This window comes from Nyctibius grandis, chromosome 3 (assembly GCF_013368605.1).
Source record: "Nyctibius grandis isolate bNycGra1 chromosome 3, bNycGra1.pri, whole genome shotgun sequence".
Taxonomy (NCBI): Eukaryota; Metazoa; Chordata; class Aves; order Nyctibiiformes; family Nyctibiidae; genus Nyctibius; species Nyctibius grandis.
The window spans coordinates 95,024,599-95,052,001 of NC_090660.1; the positions used below are offsets into that span (position 1 = coordinate 95,024,599).

The 27,403-nt window shown below is 42.1% G+C and overlaps 1 protein-coding gene across 1 annotated transcript in view; it reads left to right on the forward strand.

Moving 5' to 3' along the window:
- The window catches only part of DPYS (dihydropyrimidinase), a 38,324-nt gene extending 11,404 nt beyond the window's left edge, over positions 1-26,920 (forward strand). The window contains exons 6-11 of the mRNA XM_068396277.1: positions 6,065-6,221; positions 7,208-7,349; positions 8,510-8,652; positions 23,945-24,152; positions 25,285-25,390; positions 26,851-26,920. Coding sequence (XP_068252378.1) covers positions 6,065-6,221; positions 7,208-7,349; positions 8,510-8,652; positions 23,945-24,152; positions 25,285-25,359 — 725 coding nt within the window. The 3' untranslated portion in view covers positions 25,360-25,390; positions 26,851-26,920. The remainder of the gene's footprint in view (positions 1-6,064; positions 6,222-7,207; positions 7,350-8,509; positions 8,653-23,944; positions 24,153-25,284; positions 25,391-26,850) is intronic.
- Positions 26,921-27,403: the final 483 nt, after the last annotated feature.

Sequence of the window (27,403 nt, forward strand, 5' to 3'; positions counted from 1 at the left end):
TGACATGGCCAGGACTCCTATTCACTGGGCACTTAGAAATCATGGTGATGATGACAGTGTCTGAAAGCCTCAATTCCCTTCAGGGAAGGGTTTCTCAGGTCATGCACTGCAGGTTTAATAAATAGTTCTGGTCAGCCAGGGGAGCCTGACCCTCTTGACCATCTGTTGGGCAGGCTAGAAGCAGCCTGAAGGCTGTAGGGATTCAGGATGTTTTACCTCTTCATCTGTAAATTCATCCCGAGCAGCCTGTGGAACCACAGTGCTGTGAAGAGACATTATATGGGTGGAAGGATCAGGACAGAAGCCCCTAATTTGGAGGGCCTAAAACTTTATGGAATATCTGTCCTCGTTATCTTTTTGCATCTCAGCTTGTGTTGATCTGACCTAACACGAATTGCATACAGACCTCAGTTTCCTTATTTCTTGACTTTAGATAATGCTTACACAGGGGGCATAGATTATTAATATAAAAATGCGGAGTATGAGAGCTTGACAAAAGTGCAATCAAAATCAGCATGATATCATTGTGCTAATATAGATGGATATGCTTATGTGGAATATGTGTTGATTATGACTTCTAGTAAGACTTATCAGTAATTCAAGTTTATGAAAGAATCTGTCAGAATATTTTTTACTAGCACATTTTTTGGTACTGTGCTATATTAGATTCCTCCACTAGATGACAGTGCTGCTGGTAATGTGGATTATATCTGTCAGTGTATGGTTATTTGTACATTCACAGGTGTGAATGACATTAACTACAAGAAGCCGTAACAGCAGTTGCAATACCCAGATTAAAGATGAAACACTGGCTGTGAACATAAAAGAGCTAAGATAGGAGGTGGTGTTTTATAACACACTATTCAAGTAAAAAATTCTGTGCTGATAGTAAATACTGTAAAATATTGTCAGGCATGTGTTGTAAGAAGAGTCTGTAGTGCCAGTTTGATAACTGACTTGATACATGTATGTTTCTTCGATGTATAAAAAGAAGAAAATGGTACAACTTATGCTTATTGTGGTGCAAATTGGATTTTATATCTTCCTGGTTGGTGCAGTCAGAATCATCAATGCTTGCCTTTGTGCACAGCAGTGTATAACATCTTGGCATAATTAATTTCTATTTGCATGGAAGTATACTGTTTAGGAAACAGAAATCTAGGATTGATTAAGAAATTTTGAAATATAGCTAGTGTGCCACAAAGATAGCTACAACAATTACAGTTTTTAATGAGACTGATCTGTATAAATTCTGGCAATTACAAATTCATTGTTGTTAGTTTCAGTTAAAGTTATTTTCCATTCTTCAGTTAAAAGTGGTAATACAAAACAAGGAGTTCCAGACAAAAAAAAAATAAATTCTCAAAGTATTGTATGAATGACATAAATAAAACCCAAATATTTTGCTGAAAGATATTAAAATTGGACAGGTTAAAACCACTCTAATGTGAAAGCTATGTAAACTCTTAAAAACCAGAAGGCTGTCAAGCATTTGAAACGTTCACTGTAATGCCGTTTATTCATCTGTTCAAGATTATCTCTCCATCTCTTGATGCTATCTTCCTGCTATTTACAATTCTGAAATTTTTCGTGTTCCTTTCCAAGCACTTAGCATGAAGTACAGTGTGTGGGTGGATATTCATCCCTGCCCATGTCAGAAGAAGATTGATATCCCTTCCTATTTTATCACTGACCTCAGAAGGGGAGACACTGGTCTTCAGTGAGCACCATCTATTTTCTGGGTGTGATACCAGAATTGAAGCGTTGCTTCTCAGATTCTGTGGGATGGTAATTTTCCTAGTCAAAAGTATAAGTCAGAGCCCAATTCTTCTTTGTCCCTCATTTAGCTACACAAGTTGAAAAATAATATTAGAGGTAGGGACCGAAGGCCTGATATAGTTTGCTGAAGACAGTAGGCATAATTCAGTTGTCCTCAGTGAGCTATGGCTCAGACCTTAAAGGCTAAAATCAGTCATATAGACTGTAAAGGCATACTAGTTCTTACACTAGAATTAGCAAACTTTAGGGGAATCACATGAGTTGCTGTCTTTCCTTCTCCCCTCCATGCCAAAGTCCACCATCTATGTCTGCTCTGATCTCCAGCAACACTACTCACCGAAGGAAATCTCTAGGTTGTAGCAGCATGTTTTTAATGTACATCAGTAACAGCTACAGTGCTGCTGAATATCCAACAGATAATCCAAGATTTCCACGTTGTGACTGTGTTGGAGAGGGACAGGTTAAATCATGCCCCCATCCTGTTCTTTTTTTGGTCCCTACCAGCCTGTTTGCCAAAAGCAATGGTTCACCAGTTCCTCCCTTGTGAGGGTCAAAGACAGCACCTCTCTGTGAGAACCGTTCTTGCTCATCTCAGTGGGCTATTTCTTTATCCCTGTGCAAAACATGATCTTGAATCTTGCTAGAATAGGTAGAGGAACTGTCTGCTTCCACAGAATGGCAGTCTGATATCTCTGTGTGCATGACAGTCTCATTCTCTCGAGTGCAAAGACAAAGAGGATCCTCTTGCTGCTATTGAGTAAAGTCTTTCTTAGAATTAGGAGACAAGGCTGTAGAGCACTGGTGTCAGGCAGTGCAGCTCCCTCCTTAGGACTCACTGATGTGAATTTACAGGGGAAAAATAATGTGGCCCTGTCACCCATTCCGTCACATCTATGGAGAAACAAGGCTAATAAAAGTGATTTAGGGATATATGATTTATACTGACTCACACTTAAAAATGCTTTCATTCTAAGTGTACTAAAAAAGGCTAGAGATCGTGTCCCTTTGCCCATTTAACTGTGCTGTTACAGCTAAGGAAATAAGACTTTCTAGTGCAGATCAGAACTGGAGAGCAGAATCCTACTAAAAAGTCAATTTTTTAAAAAGGTTTCTCCCTTTTTAAAAAGTGCATACAAAAATATGTACTTGGTCAGATTACAAGAAGCATGCTTAGACTTATAAAGTTGGTATCATCAGTCACGGGTTAGGTCTGCTCTTAGCAAGAGGAATGGCATGTCCATTGCTGTGGGTATACAGACTCTCAAGCTGATTCTGAGCACAGGAGTGCAACTAAAAATGCCAACTTTTTAGCTGGCTCATGCAGGACAGCTCAGGTCCAGACTGTAGATAGCCTGATTCATGCAATGCTATGTGTGATTCAATAAACTCTGCCTTGCAGTTCTGCTTCTTTCAGTTCACAGCTGGTCAGTGAGTATCTTTGCCCCATATGACCTTACCTTGAGTGCTTCTGAAACTTTTTCTAGAATAAGCACACAGGGACCAGTTTTTCAAGCTTTTAAATGTTAGTTGATGTTTCTCAACATTATAACTCTTTTTGAGTTCTGATAGGTTGTAAAATAAATTGCAATTGCCTTTTCTTCTTTGTTTTAAAGTAATTTATGTGAAAGTAGCTTTTGCCAGCCAGTTAGGGCATCTGATGAAGAAGTCACCAAATCCACAGCTCAGAGATGTCAGAAAGACCGAACAGCAGAACACTTTCTGCTTACTGCAGGAAACATAACAAATGGAAAGACCTGATTTATTACCACATTACACTACTTTTATGTCTATAGGCAGAAGCCAATCAAGCTAGAAGAACCTTAATGCAGAATTTTCTTGTTGCCAATTGAGCTAAAAGAGCCTCAATGCATAATTTCCTTGTTATTTGGACTAAATCAGAATCTTGATATTGTTGTACTCTTCAGTCTGGCTAGTCACAGCCCAAATGAAATGCAAGAAATTGCACAGTCAGCAGAAGTGTCCAGGTATAGTCCATTGAAGCTGCAGTGTTCAAACTCAAAATCACTTGAGGAAACGGCTTGTACTCCTTTCCACTCATGGGAACAAGGGGAGCTGCTCAGGTCAAATTCTGACTGCAGAAATTCTGTCATCAGCTGTGGTACATGAGTTAGAAACAACTCAGCACATACGACTGAGCTTGGAGAATTATTTCCATTTTTATGTTGCAAAACTGAGATAAGAAAATTATTTGTGGAAGCTAAACATTTACTCCTTACCTACCATTTTAACTTTTATCATTTATATATATGTCCTAATGATTCATAATTCAGGTTTACTTTGGATGGAAGTTTCTTTAGCTTGTTTAATTGCAGTAGGAAAGACACACACCACATCACACTTCCCCCTCCCCTCTTTCTACCGACTTTGCTCATGAAAGATCTGTCAAAAGCCTAATAAGGCTTTTGGTTATATATGCAGGACTTTTTCTGCATATATCTAGGTTTGCGGCAGCCTGCCCTTGAATACTGTGTTTGGAGTTGCCCAGGGACAGCCAAGATCCCTCTGACTCCTGCAGCAGCTCTGAACTAGGACAACAATAATCTGACTCAAACCTCCTCATTCACTGAGTGGTCATATCACTTCCATGGATGGCCTCGTAATCAGTGCTTTAAGTTTTGAAAATAAGATGCGAAAAAGAGTAAATAACTGCTTAAGTCATGATTTCAAGTCCAAAAAATGGTGGTGGTCTCCCTCTGAGCCCAGTGTAAATCTATAATATATGTAGGTAAGTGGGACTGGGAGCTTAGAATGTTCCAAGCCAAAGCATCAATATGAGACACGCACGTTCAGCATGTCAGAGCATGCTGAGGTGGTTATAGCAAATTAATAATGCTAATAGGGAGTCTTTAGGTCGTGGAAGAAGTTATACTATGTAGATCTTGAAGTAAATGTACAGTGCAGTAATGTCAGAGCAGGTCTTGAAACCTCGTAGAAATAACTGTAAAACTATGGATTTTAAATTATATGAGGCCTGTTTGCAAGTCTAGCACAGATTTAAGGAATGGCACTGCTGCAGTGGGAAACATTTTGAAAATAATTGAGCTCCTCAGCAGCTACCTATGCTAGTGTAGCAGTTATAATCCAGTTGCTCATGGAAGTACCAGAATCTAACGTACAGAGAGAAATATGAAAATGTTTGCTTTGTTGTTTTCCAACAGTACCATGAATGTATGACTTTTACATGCAGAAAGCCAGAGGAAGGTCACTCTCTTGTATCACCAAGCAATTACCAGCTGAGCCCTTGCTGGGGTATTGCAGTGATAATTCTAATAAGAATTGTGCCTGGAGTGAAATCTGGGTTCCGTAGCAAGATACCCACTGTCTGTAGGGAGCAGGGGAGGGAGAAAGCTCTTGCTGGGATCCAGTAGAAGCTGCCTTTAACCAGCACCAAGCAGCCTATGAGTGGGTGTGTGAGGTTCCAGCCCGCTCTGGTTCTTTGGTGGCCATCACAGTCAGGGGCATTACCACGTGTCACCTACAGAACTGCAAAGTGGCTGGACCACCTCCTCAGGGAGTGAAACGTCTTTTTTCATCTCCCATCTTGTTCTGAGGAGTTTCAAACCCGTGTTTTCTAGAAGGAAAAAATAGTTAAAGTATATTAGCTCTATCCAAAGGCTAAGAGCCGGTCTGGGCTGGTGTCCTCTTCTGAGGAATCTAGAATACTGTGCAGCAAAAAATTAAAGATTAAAATTTGGGAGATAACTTTTAAAATTAAATTATTTATAGTTTTTGACTTGGGAAATATATTTACAGTCTTTAAATTTATGTCTGGTACCATATTGTTCTTCCTGGAAGAAGAACCTGACAAAAGTACCATCTTGCAAAGTCTGTATGCTGTGTATATTAACTTACATTGTTACATAGTCAATAATTTCAGAGCACCAAACAGGTGCTACCAAGAAATATATGGATCTTGAACATAATTAATGCAACTGAAGACTGTGTTCCTTTTGAAATCTCAATCACATGCATGGTAAACAATGTGCAAAGCCCATTATAATATATCTGTCGACAATTTAATTAAAAAACTTGCCCAAGCAATGTTCTTATGAGGAAATATATTGGGAGATCACCAGCAGAATATTCAGAACTGAGATGCTGTGTTATAGCATAGGTTATTATGCCCTTCCATATGTTGGTGTTTAGTTTGAAACACTCATTCAAATTTATATCCATTGCCACCAAAAAGATCTGGAACAGAGAAAATACAAGATATGCATTTTTATGTTGTTTGATGACAATACTATTTCTTTACATTTTTCAGGAAAGGTGGTTTATGGGGAGCCTATTGCTGCTAGTCTTGGCACTGATGGCACCAACTACTGGAATAAAGACTGGGCTCATGCTGCAGCATATGTCATGGGACCTCCACTGAGACCAGATCCATCTACTCCTGGTTTCCTCATGAACTTACTGGCCAAGTAAGCAGATGAACAGTGACACCTGATGCCCAAATACACAGCAAATTCTGTCTGGAGTATATAACTGCCCTCGAGATTTTCTAAGTACAGAAAGTTACATTATCAGGAAAGAGAAATGGAAGGTGAAACCATAGATGAAAAAGATTTTTTGTTACAGAAATTAGAAAGTGTTCAGATTTTGTTTCTCTGAACTCTTGTGGCCATCTGTCCCCATTTGATTTTAATCAATAAGCCTTGTCTTCCTAATACTGCAGCAAAAATTGAAACATGACCAGGGGAAGAGTAAGGCTGTAAGTCGGTAGGAAATGTGTAAAAAGTGGGGTCACAACTAGGGGTTCTGGGTTTTGTTGTCAGCTGCCTTTTTCACTTGAAATTTGGATACTGCATAAAAACTCAGCCTGCTGAATTCTGAAGGTAGATATAAGTCGTCCACTTCATAGCATCTCCTCCAGAAAGATGTAGGAACAGAAATATCCTTCAGATACCTGCAGTTAACAAAATGTCTTGTTTGCTGGTATTTCATTACCAATAAAGCTTAACTCCACAAAAGGGCTGAATTTGACCGAAGAGTCTGTGAAGGTATGCCTGAAGACTGGCTGATGGTGGGGCAGATCTTTAGTAATTTCACAGGGCATATGGAGTGAGACAGTAAAATTGCCCAAGTGAGGATGAAACCAAGCCCCTTGCTCTCAGTAAAGTGGGACAGTCCTTCATTTGTGGGACACCTTTGACAGATCCAAAGTAAAAGTGTTATTATGGTGCTTGGTTTCTTCTGAGGGGATTCTGAAGAGGAAACTACTTCAGAGGGGAACTGGCTGTTACTGTGGAGCTACTCTTCGAGGATGGGACTGAAGACAGGCTGGCAGGGCATATCAGTTTTTCCTTGCAGGATGGATGGCTGGATCTACCCTGCCTTGCAACAGATTTTCCTGTGTGGCGCTGTCTGGTACATGCTCTGATTCATAATGAACTTTGTTTCTCTGTAGTGATGACCTGTCTGTGACAGGGACTGACAATTGCACCTTTGACATATGCCAGAAAGCTCTGGGGAAGGATGACTTCACAAAAATCCCTAATGGAGTCAATGGTGTGGAAGACAGGATGTCAGTCATCTGGGAAAAAGGTGTTGTAAGTATATAAAGATGTCTGAACATGGAGGTAACTGATTTCTCCAACAAAATATAATCTCTCAGCAGTTATCAACTCTCCAGTTTTACTGAGTGTATTTATCATAGGATAACTCCTTTGATCAAATACCATAACAGGGTCCTTACTAACTCTCACTTTACAGTCCTGGGAGACAGAAGATTCTTAGTGCTTAAAATACAGCACCAGAGGATCATTTCCATTGTCTAGCAGCAAAGGACTGCTATTGTTTCAGCAGTAGTGCACAGTACATTTACTTGCAGCATTTTTTTTCAACAAGTGAAAGAAAAGTAAAAGGAAAGGGGTGCCCACAGTTTCGACTTGGTCAGTTCTGTACTTTTTCCTCTTTGAGCTCTCTCAAACTTAGCGGTTGGAGGAGCTATTTTCTTCTCAGATGACTGCTCACAGGCCACCATACAAACGTGGTTTTATGCCATTCTGATTCCTGGACTGACCTATGCACAATATTACTGCCAGTGTAGCTGGCTTTCCGAGTAAACAACAGTCACAGAGACAGGATTAACTTAGTTATGTAGCAGTGGACAGTCCCAAGACACATGTATATCTATTATTATTTGCTGTTTTGCTGATCTGTCACATCAGCAAACCTGTTTTTTATACTACTTGATCTCAAACGTTTACTGAACAGTACTATCTGCTGTGTTATTGCCGAAGAGATTTGCGAATCAGCTTTCCTGTATTACACATTGTGCCTTGCCTCTGCTTTATCATCTTCTAGGCTCTCCTTAATACTGTGTCACCATTTTCCAAAACCTAGATACTTGAGTGATGTTATGTCTTCTGAGGAAACTGCTGAGCAGGACTACAGATTCAAAGCCAGCTAAAAAAATATATTTCAGTTGACTTGGGACTGGATTCACAGAGCATTTGGCTTTAAAGTTGTCTTTTTTTCCCTTTACTGTGGGATAAAGTAAGACAAAGTTATCATATTCAGTGAATGTACATTGCAGTATGTGCATCTGAGACAAATAGTTATTTTTATTTCAGTATGACATCTAAAAAAAATTGATGTGATGTTGGCAGAGAGCTGTCACTCATCCTAGCCTTTTCAACAACAGGAACATTTTTTTCATTCCGTGTTTAAAAAAGTAATGAGTTTCCTTTTGTGTACTCTTCTGCAGTACAGTGGAAAAATGGATGAAAACAGATTTGTAGCTGTTACCAGCACAAATGCAGCAAAAATCTTTAACATTTACCCTAAGAAAGGGAGAATTGCTGTGGGTTCTGATGCTGACATCGTAATTTGGGATCCCAAAGCTACAAGGTATGTATGGGTAGTTATTTCCTCCCATCCAACCTCTCTGGAGGAAAAAATATCTCAAAGCCTCTGTACAGCAATAAGGCTTTGGGGTGAGGTTATGGTGTTTTTCAACAGCACTTCACGTGAATTATTTGCAGGTTATTTGTCTCCTGCAATAGTGTATGTAAGCAGAGATCTTTGATCTCTAGATGGATTTAAAAAAATTCTCCTAGATTGCTGGCCAAATGCAAAAATAACAAGGTCTGTACAGTATGCTATCAGGGCTTGGTGTCTATCCTAAGAGTAAAAATAACCACTTTGGGATCTTAGAGTCTCTGTTAAGTGCTGGAGTATGTTTAGCTTCCTCCTACTGCAAAGAGCAGGGAGAGGAGCCTGTGTTCCTGCAGGATGACCCATTACAAGCTTGTGTTTTGAACTTACAGCTGCTTCAAACATATTCAAAGGTGGCCAGGATAGGTGGTGAAAGTGTGGGGTCTTACCCTCCTAATATCTTCTCCCTAGCTGATAGACCAAATATAGTGGTAGAACCAGGAGTGAGCTTAGTTCTGAATCACAGAATCACAGAACATTAGGGATTGGAAGGGACCTCGAAAGATCATCTAGTCCAATACCCCTGCCGGAGCAGGATTACCTAGATCATATCACACAGGAACGCATCCAGGCGTGTTTTGAATGTCTCCAGAGAAGGAGACTCCACAACCCCTCTGGGCAGCCTGTTCCAGTGTTCCGTTACCCTCACCGTAAAGAAGTTTTTCCTCATACTTATGTGGAACGTCCTGTGTTCCAGCTTGCACCCATTGCCCCTTGTCCTGTCAAGGGATGTCACTGAGAAGAGCCTGGCTCCATCCTCATGACACTTGCCCTTTACATATTTATAAACATTAATGAGGTCACCCCTCAATCTCCTCTTCTCCAAGGTAAAGAGACCCAGCTCCATCAGCCTCTCCTCATAAGGGAGATGTTGCACTCCCTTAATCATCTTCGTGGCTCTACGCTGGACTCTCTCTAGCAGTTCCCTGTCCTTCTTGAACTGAGGGGCCCAGAACTGGACACAATATTCCAGATGCAGCCTCACCAGGGCAGAGTAGAGGGGGAGGAGAACCTCTCTTGACCTGCTAACCACACCCCTTCTAATACAACGCAGGATGCCATTGGCCTTCTTGGCCACAAGGGCACATTGCTGTCTCATGGTCATCCTGCTGTCCACTAGGACCCCCAGGTTCCTTTCCACTACACTGCTCTCCAACAGGTCTGTCCCCAACTTGTACTGGTACATGGGGTTGTTCTTGCCCAGATGCAGGACTCTACACTTGCCCTTGTTATATTTCATTAAATTTCTCCCCGCCCAAATCTCCAGCCTGTCTAGGTCTCTCTGAATGGCAGCACAGCCTTCTGGCGTGTCAGCCACTCCTCCCAGTTTTGTGTCATGAGCGAACTTGCTGACAGTGCACTCTATTCCCTCATCCAAGTCATTAATGACTATATTGAATAGTACTAATCCCAGTACGGACCCTTGAGGGACTCCACTAGATACAGGCCTCCAAATGGACTCTGTCCCATTGAACACCACTCTCTGGCTTCTTTCCTTCAGCCAGTTCACAATCCACCTCACTACCCAATCCTCCAGACCACACTTTCTCAGTTTAGCTGTGAGGATGCTGTGGGAGACTGTGTCAAACACTTTACTGAAATCAAGATAGACCACATCCACTGCTTTACCATCATCTACCCACCAGGTTATGTCCTCATAAAAGGCTATCAGGTTAGTTAAGCATGACTTCCCCTTGGTGAAGCCATGTTGACTGCCCCTAATGATCCTCTTATCCTTGATGTGCCTAGAGACAGCACCAAGGACAAGTTGTTCAGACAGAATCACAGAATCAATCAGGTTGGAAGAGACCTCTGGGATCATCGAGTCCAACCATTGCCCTGACACCACCATGTCAACTAGACCATGGCACTAAGTGCCATGTCCAGTCTTTTCTTAAACACATCCAGAGATGGTGACTCCACCACCTCCCTGGGCAGCCCGTTCCAATGTCTAATGACCCTTTCTGAGAAGAAATTCTTCCTAATGTCCAACCTGAACCTCCCCTGGTGAAGCTTGAGGCTATCCTCTTGTCCTCTCGCTAGTTGCCTGGGAGAAGAAGCCGACTCCCACTCCGCTACAACCTCCCTTCAGGTAGTTGTAGACTGCAATAAGGTCACCTCGGAGCCTCCTCTTCTCCAGGCTAAACAACCCCAGCTCCCTCGGCCGTTCCTCATAGGTCAGACCCTCCAGACCCTTCACCAGCTTGGTCGCCCTCCTCTGGACTTGCTCCAACACCTCAACATCTTTCTTGAAGTGCGGGGCCCAGAACTGGACACAGTATTCAAGGTGCGGCTTCTGTACTGGTGCCGAGTACAGAGGGACGATCACTTCCCTAGACTGGCTGGCTACACTATTCTTCATAGAGGCCAGGATGCCATTGGCCTTCTTGGCCACCTGGGCACACTGCTGGCTCATGTTTAGCCGGCTGTCGATCAGCACCCCCAGGTCTCTTTCCACCAGGCCGCTTTCTAACCACTCCTCCCCCAGCCTGTAGTGCTGCATGGGGTTGTTGTGGCCGAAGTGTAAGACCCAGCACTTGTTCTTGTTGAACCTCATGCCGTTGGTCTTGGCCCATCTATCTAACCTGTCCAGATCCCTCTGTAGGGCCTTCCTACCCTCCAGCAGATCAACACTGCCACTCAGCTTGGTGTCATCTGCAAATTTGCTGAGGGTGCACTCAATCCCTACATCTAGATCATCTATAAAGATATTGAACAGCACCGGCCCCAGAACTGAGCCCTGGGGAACACCGCTAGTGACTGGCCACCAGTTGGACTTTGCCCCATTCACCACCACTCTCTGGGCTCAGCAATCCAGCCAGTTTTTAACCCATCAAAGAGTCCACCCATCCAAGCCCCGGGCAGCCAGTTTGTCTAGGAGGATGCTGTGGGAGACAGTGTCGAATGCCTTACTGAAGTCTAGATAGACTACATTCACAGGTTCCATTACCTTTCCAGGGATGGAGGTGAGGCTGACCAGTCTATAGTTACCCAGATCCTCCTTCTTGCCCTTTTTGAAGACTGGAGTGACATTTGCTTTTCTCCAGTCCTCAGGCACCTCTCCCGTTGCCCATGACTTAGCAAAGATGATGGAGAGTGGCCTAGCAATGACTTCTGCCAGCTCTCTCAGCACCCACGGGTGCATCCCATCAGGGCCCATGGATTTATGTATGTCCAGATTGCTTAATTGGTCCCTGACCCAGCCCTCATCAACCAAGACAGACTCCTCCTCTATCCTGACTTCCTCTGGGGCCTCAGGGGTCCGGGGCTCCTCAGGACAGCCTCCAGCAGTATAGACAGAGGCAAAGAAGGCAGTCAGTAACTCCACCTTCTTTTTATCCTCTGTCTCCAGGGCCCCCACCTCATTCATCAGTGGGCCTACATCGCCTCTAATCAGATACATTGATTTTATCTGCAATGAATTTGAAGAAGCCCTTTCTGTTGTCCTTGACCTCTCTTGCAAGGTTTAATTCCAAGGAGGCCTTAGCTTTCCTAGTTGCCTCCCTACATCCTCTGACAACAGGCTTATATTCCTCCCAAGTGGCCAGCCCCTCCTTCCATGATCTGTACACCCTCTTCTTCCACTTGAGTGTGCCCAGCAGTTCCCTGTTTAACCATGCAGGTCTCCTGGTACCCTTTCTTGACTTCCTGCCTGTTGGGATGCTCTGATCTTGAGCTCTGAAGAAGCAGTCCTTGAATGCTAACCAACTATCTTGGGCCCCCTTACCTTCTAGTACCCTGTCCCATGGGATTTCCCCTAGCAATTGCTTGAAAAGGCCAAAGTTGGCCCTACTGAAGTCCAGGGTTGTGATTCGGCTAGCTATTCTGTTCCTGCCACATGAGATCCTGAACTCCACCATCTCATGGTCACTACAACCAAGGCTGCCCTCAACCTTCACCGCTTCAACCAGACCCTCCTTGTTAGTGAGGATAAGATCCAGCAGCGTTCCTCTCCTAGTTGGCTCATCCACCATTTGCATCAGAAAGTTATCATCAATGCACTGAAGGAACCTCCTGGACTGGGGATGGCTGACTGAGTAGGCGTTCCAGCAAATATCAGGGTAGTTGAAATCCCCCACAACAACCAGGGCCTATAATTGTGAGACTGCTCTCAGCTGCCTGTAGAAGGCCTCATCACCCTCCTCCTCCTGATCCGGTGGCCTGTAATAGACACCCACAACAGTATCACCCCTGCCAGCCTGCCCCTTAATTCGCACCCACAAACTCTCAACTCGCTCCTGATCCGCCCCTGGACAGAACTCAATACATTCTAGCTGCTCACTCACATAAAGAACAACTCCACCACCTCTCCTTAGTGGCCTGTCTTTCCTGAACAAGACATAGCCATCCATGACCACATTCCAGTCATGCGAGTCGTCCCACCAAGTCTCTGTAATTGCCACTAGATCATAGCCCCCCGACCGAACACGGATTTCTAACTCCTCCTGTTTATTCCCCATGCTGCGTGCATTGGTGTACAGGCATTTCAGGGAGCGAGCTGAGCACACCGATTTCACCCCAGGGGGATGGGAGGCCTCCTGGTCTACCTCAACACTAGAGCGTTGCCCCAGTGGTGCAAGCCCAGCTACAACCCCATCCCCCTTCGAATCTAGTTTAAAGCTCTCCAAATGAGCCCTGCTAATTCCAGTCCCAGAACTCTTTTGCCCCTACGACATAAACCTTTCCCATGTATTACCGTCATGCCTGGTGTCTTATAAAACCAGCCATTATCAAAGAACCCAAAGCCCTGCCTGTAGCACCAGTCTCATAGCCAGGCATTTATGGAGAGAATCCTACTATTCCATCCCATGTCATCACCCGAAAATGGAAGGAGGGAGGAGAAAACAACTTGTGACCCAGACTCTTTCACCAACCATCCTAAGGCCTTGAAGTCTTTCTTCATCCCCCTCAGACTACGGGATGCAGCTTCCTCCCCACCTGTCTGGAAGATCAGCAGCGGGTAGTAGTCTGTGGCCTTCACCAGGTTGGGGAGTTTCCTGGTGATATCCCTGATTCGGGCTCCAGGTAGACTGCAGACCTCCCTGTGATGGGGGTCAGCTCTGCATATTGGGCTCTCAGTTCCCTTTAGGAGCGAGTCTCCAACAACTAAAACTCTTCTCTTCTTCCTTGTGGAAGAGGTTGCTATACGCCTGACAGGTTTTTCTGACTGTGGCGAGACCTCTGATACAGGAAGCTCAAGCTGTGCATGCTTATGCTTTTATTTAAGGAGTTTTCAGTTTTTGTTCATAGTAAGTCTGCTAGAATCGAGCTTGTCACACCAACAACAGATGCACAAAAGGTGTGCTGATGTCTCACCCTGTATGACTTCATGCCATTGTACATTTTTGCTACAGAGGGCATGCAGTGTCTTTCTAGGAGCCTCAACTCACATAGCATGCTGTGCATTACAGCTGATTCCTGTCTTCAGGTATATTCACACCATCAGCCAGCTCCGTACTCAGGCCACTATAAGTATCTCAAGCATTATATGTCTTGAGTCTTGCTCTGGCGCTTGTCCCCATCCTGGTCTTGTTTAAACTGCCTGGAAATGGTCTGGCAGCCGGCTGTCACAGAGCCAGCTCATCTAGGCTGTTGTCTTTCTCAGCTGAGATGCCTATGGGCTGTGTGAGGGCATCTCCACTGTTCAGCTGCTGAGCAGGTTAGCTTAAATCTGCAGGCACTTCAACAGCTGACTCTTACAGCTGACCACATCCAGCCCTGCACACAGCAGCAGCAGCAGATCAGGAGCTGTGCTGGGCTGGTGCTTTCATCTTGGGCTGAGCTGTAGTGAGCAGTGTGTGCGTACAACTGCGCTGAAGGCACACATTGACCCTCCTTTAAATCTCTTCATCAGTGTCATCCAAATAGTCAGTAAATCCATAGAAGATAGCAGTCACTAACCCTAGAGGAGCTTTGTGTGGTGTTGGGCAGTGGTGAGACACAGGAAGGGGTTGCCCAGAGAAGTCGTGGCTGCCCCCTCCCTGGCAGTGTTCAAGGCCAGGTTGGATGGGGCTTTGAGTAACCCGGTGTAGTGGAAAGGTGTCCCTGCCCATGGCAGGGGGGTTGGAACTAGATGATCTTTAAGGTCCCTTCCAACCCAAACCATTCTATGATTCTATGACAGTATGGCCTGCTTTCATCAAGGTTATCACAGTGTTTGGTGTTCCTAAAGCCTGGGCTGTTGTAACTCAGACGGTATTAGATTTTCAGCCTTTGTTTTTTTTTTTTTAAAAAAAGAGCTGAATACTGCCCTCATGGTAGAGGAAAGTTTTGAAACGTAACTGGGCAAATCTGATTTTGGGAGCCAAATGGAGGAAAAAAAAGGCCTAATCCTAGACTTACCTTAAAAAAAATTTTCTTGAACAATCTTCTGGGTTTTGAACTTTTGATAATGCAATTCTCACTCATTTCAGTATATTAATGAGTACCAAAAACATGTGAGGGCAAGAGGAAAAGCATTCTGTGTTTTAAGCTGAAAAGCTTGAGGACATGGAGGCTGCTATTCAGAAGTCTCACAAAAAACTGGCAGCGCCAGCAAGAGAAGTTTCAGGAGTGTCAACCCCAATAAACACAGAGGCCTGCCCAGTGCTGGTTCAGGGAGATTTTCATGTGCATTATGCCTTCTGGCATGTTGAGCAAGCATATTTTGAGATACTAGCAATGAGTTATTTCAGGAGAGTGGAGCTATGAACTCTGATTAAAAAAAACCTGAAAGATTCTTTCGTGAGCTCACTTCTGCTCTGCCTGGGGACAAATGAATCTAGAACGATAGCAGAGTTCTGACATTGTTCTCAGGGTGCTTTGTCACCTCCTGTAATTATTTATCCTTTTGCCTCCCAAACATTCCTTCTGCCTCCCTTCACTCTCTCCTGAGTGCTTTAATTGCCTTTTTGCCCACTGCAGCTGTGAAGGTACAGTTTTTCTTCAAGTATTTTTTCAGACACTAAACTGTATGTTCTTACTGAGTGACCTGATTTTAAGTTCGGCAAATACTTTTTTTCTGATCTGGTACTGTTCCCATTGTTTATGCCTTTGGCTTTGCTGGGAACAAACCTCTCTGCAGGTACAATTGTGTGAACTACATGAGTAAGAATAAATAAATCTCACTAGCGCTTGTCTATTCATTTCACTACAAATCCTGAAGAGGGCACAAACAGCCCAGCAGAAAAAAAGGATCTAGCTAATGGACTTCAACCATTTAAGATATTACAGAAGGTGCAGCCTCATGTGCTTTTGTTTACTCTGGGGAGTGATTTCCAATTTCACAATAGGCTTGTTCCTCTTTATTGCAAAGTGTTTCCTCTTTTGAGCGTAACTTTTTTTCTTGTTTGTAAATCTAAATCTTGTAAGAGAGGAAGATGCAATTTTCCAGTTCTGATTTGATGCTGTGTTGCTGTCGTCTTAAAATACTGGCTGATATTAGCCTAAAGAGTTAGATGCTGAAGTATTGCTGTGAGGAACTGATATTACCACAATCTGTCAGAGGAAGTCTAGAAGATTATGAAGTCATTCTGAAAGGTGGTGAAGCTCTTCAAAATACAAAAACATGTATCCCTACAAAATCAGCTGCATTTCTCCTCCCACATCATTGCACAATAGCAGTGTGTTGGGTGCAATCTGAGCATTTGGGATTTTCTCTTTCTAAATTGCAAAGCCCTAGTGAATTCAACATGACAGCTGTGCAAGCTGGGAGCAATTGCCATTCAAGGTTCCACTTCCAGCACTCTGCCACTTTAGCTGAGGCTTTCCTTCTACGGGTCAGCTTCATTGACTGGCCTATTTCTGCAGCATTTTCTGGTAATTTCTGCAGAAAATGTTATATGAACAGTTACCAGATTTGCTACTGTATGTAAAGGCTTCCAAATACTGGTTTTATCAGGTCTGCATGAAAGCAAGCAGTATTGGGAAGAAACACGTTAAATGTATAAATTAGCTAGAAACTGCATTAGAAAAGATGGGTTGTGAGTTCTGCCAGGTTAGGTCTATTTCTTAGCTTCCTTATACTCACTGCATATTCATTAAAGAACACACAAATACCAAAGAGACCTGTTGGTTTATTGCAGCCGTGTGCCACGAAACATCATCTTGCAGACCTCAACACCCTCAGCATCCGTACAGCCTGTGCACACAGGATTGTTTTGTGAGAGCTCCTTGGAAAAACGCACGTACGCAGCAAATGGGTACTCACTGTACTTATTTTAATCTGTGCTTTGATCAAGAATGTTCACTGACTTCTTTCAGCTGCACACAAATAGTATAATAGCCCCAAGTCTGTGAAACAAAAGCAACTGTAAAGACTATTCCAGAAGGAGGGGGCAGAGTAAGGAAGGAAAAGGGAATGTCACCTGTCAGCAAATCAGTGTCCTCTATAGCTGATGCCTTTAGCTATTTGAAAGCAAGCAAGAATACAAAATCTCTAGGGCTTGTTTCAGAAATCCCTGAAATTCAGAGATCCCTACAGAGGGATCTGGACAGGTTAGATAGATGGGCCAAGACCAACGGCATGAGGTTCAACAAGAGCAAGTGCCGGGTCTTACACTTGGGCCACAACAACCCCATGCAGCACTACAGGCTGGGGGAAGAGTGGTTAGAAAGCGGCCTGGCGGAAAGAGACCTGGGGGTGCTGATCGACAGCCGGCTAAACATGAGCCAGCAGTGTGCCCAGGTGGCCAAGAAGGCCAATGGCATCCTGGCCTCTATGAAGAATAGTGTAGCCAGCCAGTCTAGGGAAGTGATCGTCCCTCTGTACTCGGCACTGGTGAGGCCGCACCTTGAATACTGTGTCCAGTTCTGGGCCCCGCACTTCAAGAAAGATGTTGAGGTGTTGGAGCAAGTCCAGAGGAGGGCGATCAAGCTGGTGAAGGGTCTGGAGGGTCTGACCTATGAGGAACGGCCGAGGGAGCTGGGGTTGTTTAGCCTGGAGAAGAGGAGGCTCCGAGGTGACCGTATTGCAGTCTACAACTACCTGAAGGGAGGTTGTAGCGGAGTGGGAGTCGGCCTCTTCTCCCAGGCAACTAGCGATAGGACAAGAGGACATAGCCTCAAGCTTCACCAGGGGAGGTTCAGGTTGGACATTAGGAAGAATTTCTTCTCAGAAAGGGTCATTAGACATTGGAACGGGCTGCCCAGGGAGGTGGTGGAGTCACCATCTCTGGATGTGTTTAAGAAAAGACTGGACATGGCACTTAGTGCCATGGTCTAGTTGACATGGTGGTGTCAGGGCAATGGTTGGACTCGATGCTCCCAGAGGTCTTTTCCAACCTGATTGATTCTATGATTCTGTGAAATGCTCAGCAAGGAATCTAAATACTGCAGTACCCAATTCAGACTGTGGAAAGAACTGAGCATCCCTTGTAAAGTAGGGGCAGAAAGTGGTAAGGATCTCATAAGAGACATTCAGCTCCTGGCAGATATTAGGGCTCAATAAACTCACTGTAGCCTGTCAGAGACTTGCAAGTAAGCCCTGGATCAGGCCCCAAAGGCAGGATCAAACTCCCGTAGGGATAAAAAACCCGTCTCGAATGGAGTTTAACTTTCTAAGTCCAGCCGTTCATTATAGCAACATGCAGCCTGGGAAGCCTCACCCACCAGTTTTTTTCCACTCGCTAAGTATAGCCTAAAAGTTAGCTACTTTTGAATGCAGAGGCAGAGCTGGCTGTGCAGGTAGCAGTCTCTCACCCCATCCTCCTGGGGCTCCACTGGAGTGGCCCTCTTTGGCAGGCCCAGTGTGTGCCCCACATGTGCCAATGGAGCTGGGCTCAACCCTGAGCACAGCAGCGGTGGCTGTAACCCCAAGCGCACAGCTGCTGGAGTGCGGTCCCTGAAGAGCAGGGAAGGCAAGAGTCCTGAGGTGAGGAGGAGAGGGAGGAAAAGGACATATTATTCTGTAATCTACCTTCTATGACATGACTAGGGAAGACGTGGTTTCTAGCCCCTGTTATCTGGTGTTGTTTATGCATTTTAGGGGAGACAGTTACTGGATGCAAATCAGTGAGAAGCAGAAGTGCCGCAGTCCACCGGCATATGTTCCCTCAATGCCTTTGCTTGCGTCTAGATACGTTCGTGGATAAATCTTTTGCATTTGTTAGAACCAAAATCTGCAGCCTATGTCTGTGTCATTTGTAGTTAAGTCTTCAGCCTCAGAGACTTAAGTGGGGACAAGTTACAATATTTAAGCACTCTTTGCCAAGCTACTGCCTGTAATTTTTCATAACATGAAAGAGGAAGAAACGAAGATGTTAGCAAATGATTAGAATAAATAATGGTACAACTGTCTTGCTCTTTCGATGAATGAGCATAATTTTGAATACTGACTGTATGGATAACTGCATCTAGACACAATGAGGCAAAATGAAATAATGTGGCATACAAATATGTATGCATAGGACAAGGATGTTCTGGCATTTTCAGTAGCCCCATATTCTTTTGCACAAGTGCAAGTGTGTGCACACATGAATGTACACTAATTCACTAGAATCAGAGTTCCTGTCAAAGGCCTGTTATCTCAATTTAACGGGACATGGAGAACGAAACAATAGGCACAAACTAAAATACAGGGAATTCCATTTAAACATAACAAATAACTTTTTTTTTTTTGCTGTGAGGGTGATCAAACACTGGCACAGGTTGCCCAGAAAGATTGTGGAGTGTCCATCTTTAGAGTTACTTAAAACTCAACTGGACACGGCCCTGGGAAACCTACTTTGTCTGACCACCATCAGAGCAGAGGGCTTGGAATAGATGATCTCCAGAGATGCTTTCCAACCTCAATGACTCTGTGGTTCTGTGAACTGTAACAAAATAAGCCTCTCTAAGAGAGCATGATGTACGTTTCCCTAGTAACTTGCTGTCTCGGAAAATGTCAGCTGGTCTCTTTAGAGAACTGAATCTTAGAAATATTACCAAAAAAAATTAAATATTTCTTATTTTCTCCTTATATAACCTTGCCTTTTTCTCCCCGGTAATCACTTCCAGATCATCTTTAGTCATTGAATATACTCATTTGTATTTTCCTCTCTTTTTACGCTTTCTGCAGGCTTAATTTCTCATTACTGTTTCCCTCCTGCGCATTATACAGTTTGACAATTTTTGCTTCCATACCATATCAGCTTGGAATGATTGATAGGACCAGAGTGATGGTATTGTTGACAAATGAGTTACTTACCATAAACAGAAAAATAATTTTGTTGTCATTCTCTACACATCTTAAAATGATGAATTTTAGGAGATATGATTACATGAGATAAAGAACCCATCCCGCCGATAAGTCACTTTGACTTGGAGCTCCCAAACAATAGCTTCCTACCTCTTCTTGCAACTGTTATTTTATCCACAAATCTCCTCACTTCATATGGTTGCTCAAAGGCAATGCATATTTAAAGATATTTTTAAGAGGCTAGGAATACAACTTGAATAGCTGCTTGCATGTATTTGCATGTGCAGTTATTGCAATTCTTTAATATAAAATAGGCCATGGGATTTTTAATCCACGTTATAGGCTTATAGCTAGCATTTTTACACACAGATTTTTAAGACTTTCTCTTTCTTTTTAATGACTGGGGTCATTATAGCTGCCTTTATTACTGTGTTTAAAATTAATTAATTAATTATAAAATAGGTGTCCTCCCTTTACTGAGACGTTGAACAGCTATTCTTGCCTAAGGGCTGTTGACTACAGAATTCCTTCATATTCCTGTACCTGGAACTTTTTAAGAAAACTGTGTGAGGCATGCATCCAATATCCATTGAAAGTAATTAAATTATTAATTTTTTTATGTCCTCCTTGAAAATTAAAGTGGTAATCCTCACAGCAGTCAAAGTTTAGATTCTAGAGCTTGCTCTACTCCGACATCCACCTTCACTGGGCTGATGTAGCTTCATGCCCTATGCATTATGAGGGGTAGAAGATTACTGTAATGTCTAATGGTTTCCCTTCATCCAGTTCCCCCTCCTGCATGACTGTAACTCACTATTTAGTATTTCAGGTTCTCACTGAGACGTAGACATGTTTATGATGCTCCTGGGTTGTGTTTGACTTGAAATGATGACTGGTACCTCTAACTCCTTAACAAAACTACTGGGCATAACTTTTGAGCTGACCACCTGTACAGTCTTGAATTTCATCTTACAGCTTGCTGCGTTAGTCTAATCTGATGCTCTTTTCTAAATTTCAAACTTCAGTTTGTAGTTTATTTAGATATTCTAGGAGTGGCAGTAAAGCCCTTTCTCACATACAGCATAAATAAATAAAGGATTAGTAGTCACTGAATCCTCACACAGTCAGGAAAAATCTGGTAATTGCTCTTAGACTAAAATAATTGCTATTTGACTGTAAATTACTTGGACAGAAGCATAGGATTGAAAAAAAGACAATTTCAGAAGCAGTCTTCCTCTTTGGTACTAAAAGAATATAAAGTTTTACATTGATAGCCTAAAACCTCTTTGCTAGACAGATGTATCAAAAGCAGGTGAAGTCAATTACATGGAAACACTGATGTAAGTAGGAACAAAACAGGGCCTGATGTCTTTGCTGCATCCTCTCTGTAGAAGAGAATGTTCTTTTAAATGTTGAAGTAATCATTCTGATCTCAGTCTGCATTTGAGAAAGGGTTGTTTGAAACAAGAGCCACTGTAATTTATAACCAGAATTAGAGAATTTTACACATTTTATAAAAAAAATCCAGTTCAGGTTTTTGAAGCGTGGAGTCAGAATTTGCTTCCTCATGTTGAGTAATCCCTTATGTCAGGCATCACTTAGAATGATGAAAACAGCTGTTATATTATACTTCACTACAATGGCAGTCTTGGTTTCTTGGATTATAAGTGGGTTACAGCCATTCTCGCCATTAGCTGAGTGGTCAATAGTGTTCAGACATTGGGAGCAAACATTGGAACTTTGCTAAGATTCACAGCAAGCTGCCTGCTACTGAAATGGCTGATACAGCAGTAAACGGTCTGTTGCATAAGGTTGCTGAGCTGTGAGCTTCAGACCCAAGCATACTGTCTAGTTCTGTTTTAATTGGTTGCTTACTTGCTACCTGAAACTTCCACTGCCGTTGATAATGTCAAAGGGTTAAATCACAGACAAATTTTGGTGATCCTCATCAGGGAGAATGTGCTTCACCTTCAGAAATGGCGGCGTGACCTAGGGCTTATCTCAACAGAATAGTTATAAATGAGTTCTATACAAGTTTGTTGTTGAGACAAGATCTGGGAAATGTGTTTTTTCATATTGTAAGGTTTATCTGTACAAATGGATATTTCTTTTAAACATGCTACCTTCCATTCATTTTATATCTTTTTATGAAGAACGTACTTACCTCTGAGCTGGGTTTACCTCTAAGTGATCCTGCTCTAGCGCGTTTAAAGACCTCATGTTGAGTTGAAGGATCTTGCTTATTTTTCTGTTCATTTGCTCAGATTACCTTGTCCATTTTTCTTTTCGTGTCCCAGTGCCATTGCACAAATAGATATGATGTATACCCAGAGAATGCTAAAGATAATTATATTGCAGTTGTTCTTACTTACTGTTCTAGCAATTGGACCCATAAGAGTAATGCAATAAGCTAGAGGAATATGTTCACAAACTCTTTGTAGGGCTATTATAACACCCATGGATAAAGTTGTTCGACAGTATTCATAGGACTGGTGAATACAAGAGACGTCTGACTTCTATTGCTTGCTCTTTCCACTGTTTATCTACAAGATGATGCTGATACTGGTGAGCATGCATGCATAACTTTTCTGTCCAAGGGGTGCTGAATAAGGAAAAGTTTTTATTCCTATGGGCAGGTTGGTCATAGAGAGTATTTCTATATATACAGCCTTTGAAAAGTCAGCTGCCACCAAGATTTGAATGTAGCCCTTAGTAGAACCAATTTCTCTTAGTTCAACAGAGTGATATGAAAGGAAAACTAAGTATCCTTCCACAATTTTTTTTTACCTCTGTATAAGTAATCATTTGAAATATTTGATATGTGATTACTTTTGGAAAAGGCTATACTTCAAGAAAGATACGGATTTTGTTGTGGTTTTCTCATTTTGATAAGGATGTTAACTAAAGTTTTAGAAAATTCTTGTCCAAATAGATCAATAATTTAATCTATTAATGTTTCATATTAGTTTTGACTTTGATAATTCTTTGCAAAAGATGTAGTCTCTGGAATGATGTTAATGCTATATATACACCCATTCTGGAAAATTCTGACTGCTGGCCAAAAGCATGAAGCTTCCTTCCTTTCAGAAATTACAGATGACAATAAAAATATAAACTCTCCAAATTATATTAAAAAAAATCATGTGGATTGGAAACAGGAAGTTAATAAAATAATCAACTCAAATTCAAAATCTTGTGACCCATTTTAAATACAGTAGATAGTAAGTAGCTCACTAGGGAAAAAGATAATAGAGGAAGCACACACAACCTACACTTCCAGATGCTAATGTCAGCTCTAGCATTGGCTCTGCCTTTAACGTAGCCAGTTAGGGTTGGAGAAACTGGCTAGAAAAATGGTGATCATAAAGAATGTCGTCTATGCATAAACAAAGCAATAATACCATAGCTCAAAAGAGTACTGTTGATGTCTAAAATAATAACTTGCTTAACACCCTTGGAGGAAAAATATGTAGAAGTGTGATGTTGTCATTATTATTTAGCAGCATCGAGATATTTGGGCTGTCAGTCACTGGATCAATCCGACTCACATTAAGAGTTACCAAAATTCATTACCATCTACTGACTTTCCAGTGAAATAGTCTTTGTTATTTGTGAGTCTCAGTCTTTGAAATATTGCAGCCATACTTTTCAAACCTGAAATTGCAAGTCATTCTAGCTAAAAGGTCAGAGCTTTTTCTGACCTTATTGTGCATACATATTTGCTTGACAAGGCAGAATGAAGTCATGTTATCCAAAGAAAATATTACAACCTGATTTTTTTTCCACTAATCTCTTTGTAGTAGAACTTTTTCAAGGCTGCAAAGTTCTGTCCTTTTGACTCCCTCTTCATTCTTTTGAAATGCAATTACTGTTCAATGAAATGTTAATGTTCTATCCTATTTTTACAGCTGTTCCATGATGTACTGTACAAAGTCGTAGTTTAATAATGCTGCTAAATTTTCTTCCTTTATCAATTTCTGAAAATTTTATAATGAAGTAAAATGCAAGGATCATGGTAATTTGGGGTGTTGTTTTGTTTTGTAAACACAGGACAATATCTGCAAAGACACATCACCAGGCCAACAACTTCAATATATTTGAAGGAATGGTCTGCCATGGAGTCCCAGTTGCAACAGTTTCAAGAGGCAAAGTGGTTTATGAAGGTGGAGCTTTCAATGTCACAGCAGGAGACGGAAAATACATCTCCCGTCCACCATTCCCTCCATATGTCTACAAAAGAGTTGGGCAGCGGGAGCAGGTTAATTAAACTAATAAATCTCTGTAATGCTTTGTACAACATGAGGATAACTAGCTCTTGGGAAGAGAGGTTTGGGGATTCAACGGTAATTTCCCTTACTAATCAAAATCTGCCAAGGTGGGAGGAAATGAAACTAAGAACTCAATTTTTATTGCTCTTTATCTTACAGAAAAATATCAGAGACTAGTTCCTGCCCTTAGGGTTGTCTGTACAGCTCATAGACTAAGCCTGGGTACTTTTTAAAATAAACATGTCCCACTTGCAGTAAAAGTGGACAAAGTTTTGCTCATGGGTAATCTGACTAATGGCTACATTTCATCACTGATTTCACTGAAAATCAGAGAGTCTTAACATCATATGCAGGAAAAAATCTTACTCTGAGGAATAAATCAATAATTTTCTAACACTTTCATGGATCAGATATTTGGAGCTAAACCTGTAGAATATTGAACACTTGGCTCTGTTCTAGCAAGAATGTGTTAAAAGCTGAACATGTGCAAAGTGTACTGCTGGACCAAGCAAGATAGCTCTGTTCAAGCTCTTGTTCTTTTTTTTTTTTTTTTAAGAGAAATCTGCAAAATACATGAAGATTGAATTTTCAGTGCCTATTTACCGTGCAAGCATTCATGAAGAATGCTTTTGCATCCTTAGTTTGACTTATTGTGAGTAGGATTTTCAAAAACACCCAGACTAAGTATATTTTAAAATCACAACCTGAATCAGTGGGACTCACAGCAGGATCTAAAAGTTGAATCAGACTAACATATCCTAATTATTTATGTGCCATAACCTCTGGGGTTTTGCCACTCCCAGATCTGTTTGGACTAAGGAAGGGAGAAGCATCAATAAGATAAGGTGGAACACGGTCAATTGCTTCTTCAAAAAAATTGGTTTAGAATTGGTTTGTTACAGTGCTGAGCAAATTGAGCCACCCAGCTCCTGACGAAAGCTGAGAACTGAACAGTTTAATCCCCGTGTAAGGCATTTTTTCAAGAGAGAGGTTTAATGAAAGTGTTGGGATGCAAAACATACAAAGCTGGGTTATCATAGGACTGCTATTTTCATTATATCCAATTAGCAATTGCAAGGGGAAGACAAATAATAGTGAAAGATTTGAAATATTTTGTTGCAGATGTGTCAGCCTGTTCCTGTTAAGAGAGCACCATATACAGGCATGGTCTCAGGAGCATCCATCACACCAAAATAATAGGCTCATTCCCCAGTTTTGGCTCTTGCAGGTAACTATCTCTTTTGATTAGTGAAAACTACTTTAGTTAATGCTTCTCTGAAACTTCAAGAAAACAGAAGGGTAGCAGGCTGTCTAACTTGTGACAGGCTTGTCTGAAATAAGCCCTGTCAGAAGTTGAGTTGTCTTGGTATCTTTAAATTTGATGAAAATGTGTGGCAGCCAAGGTATGGAGTACCTCTTTCTGACTGGAGCCTCATTTAAAAAGTTCAGTTGAGTGAACGCCCATAGAAAACCTGAGTTCAGGTAACACCAGGAGTATAAACAAAGCATAAATGTTTGGCTTGCAAATTTGCAGAAAAAAAAACCAAAATCAGCTTGATGTGAAAAATTAAATTCTTTAGTGTCCCTGTGTTACAGCCAATAACTCTCCACCAATTGTGCTGTTTGGGTTAAGCTGATAGATCTGTTTTGCAAGGACAACAGCTGTCTTCATGCAATAGAGGTGCTGCAGTCAGTGCCAGCAGTAGTCTAATGGATGGTTGAGCTGCTGTAAGGCTCAGTGCTTGCTAACAGGGGAATAACACTCGGCATCTCCCCTTCCCTCCTCTCCTCCAAGCAGTGTGTAGCTTGGTTATTGACACTCCCTCACCTGTACATGCCCTGGTGCTTTCTGTGAGCTGATTTACTTGCTAATCCAGCAGCAAACAATTAGCTTCCTTTTTCTGGGTTAGTTTTCTGTTGGCTTAGTGAGTTGAACAGTCTCTCAGAAGAACCTAGCAAGGATCAGTGCAGTGCTAGGGGTGGGATAAGGCTGCTGGGGAGAAGGACTAGGCAACACCACCTCACTCTTTAACTGTTTAACAAGCAGAAGAAATGCTTCAGGAAAAAGTAAAAGAACTAGGTAAGACCTTCAGCAAGCACAACTGAGACATGATGCTACTGTATGCCAACTGAAGCTGGAATGTTGTCTGCTAGGGCAGGGGAGTTGATTAATATGGGTCAGGGGGACAGTGGGTGGCAGTAAGCGTGACAAAATCCAGGCTGAGTTTTTGGGTGCATATGTGTACCAACAACGAGATCAGCTAGTTTGAGAAATGATTTCCCAATAGATGGATGTAAAGCCCCAGTTTGCACCTCACATAAAATGGGTCTGTTCTTAGTGCTAATTAGTATGAGGACAGGAACAAACCTGCAATGGTGGGAGGGTGAAGTTGGTTTTTCCACATTTCATTTTATCATTCCTTTAAAGCTGCCTCACAGTGAACCTCATCCAGGGCATCAGTAGCAGCAACAGAGTGCAGCATCCTATTTGTTTTCCTCTGTCATAAGGGAGAAAGCCTTTGTAATAGAGAGGACTAAAGGCTAAAGCTGCAATAGAGTGAGGGAGCAATAATCATTCTTTCTAGCTCCTAGCACTCTTTCTCCATTATTACCTCTCTGAGTGACAAATTGCAAAGCGGAGATTTTCTTTTGAAAGATTATATCATATTGTCTTTTTCTTCTCTGTAGATAAAACCAAATGAAAATGACCCTGCTGTCCCCACCAGAGCAGTGCATTCTCGGTCCAACAATCAATCCACAATCAACTTCTCAAGAGCCAACATGAAACAACAGTAACCAATAAACATTATACTGGGCTTCCTGCATGAAACTTGTCACTGCATTTTCTCTTTAAAAGGAATTTTGTTATAAGAACTAGAAAATTCTTTTTAGAAAATGGAGTAATAATAAAATAATAACTACAATTAAAATATGGCAGCAGCTCTGTAGGTTCTTAAAAGTAGGTAAGTTTGGGGATGGGATTTCTTAATATTTATCTTTAGAAGGTATCAGGTAATCTATAAAGTAAAAGCAATGAGCAATGGCCTTTAGGCACGTTTTCTACATTCTTGCTCTGTTAGGTCAGAGGAGATGAATCCTAATTATCTAATTTCATGTGTTAGGAAGATCTCAGTTGTGCTTAGCAATGCAGAGAATTCTGATAGCAGATGCTGAATTTGATTTTTTTTTCCCATTCCTGGAAGGGGTCAGGTACAGAAAAATGCTGATTCAGGGGAACTGT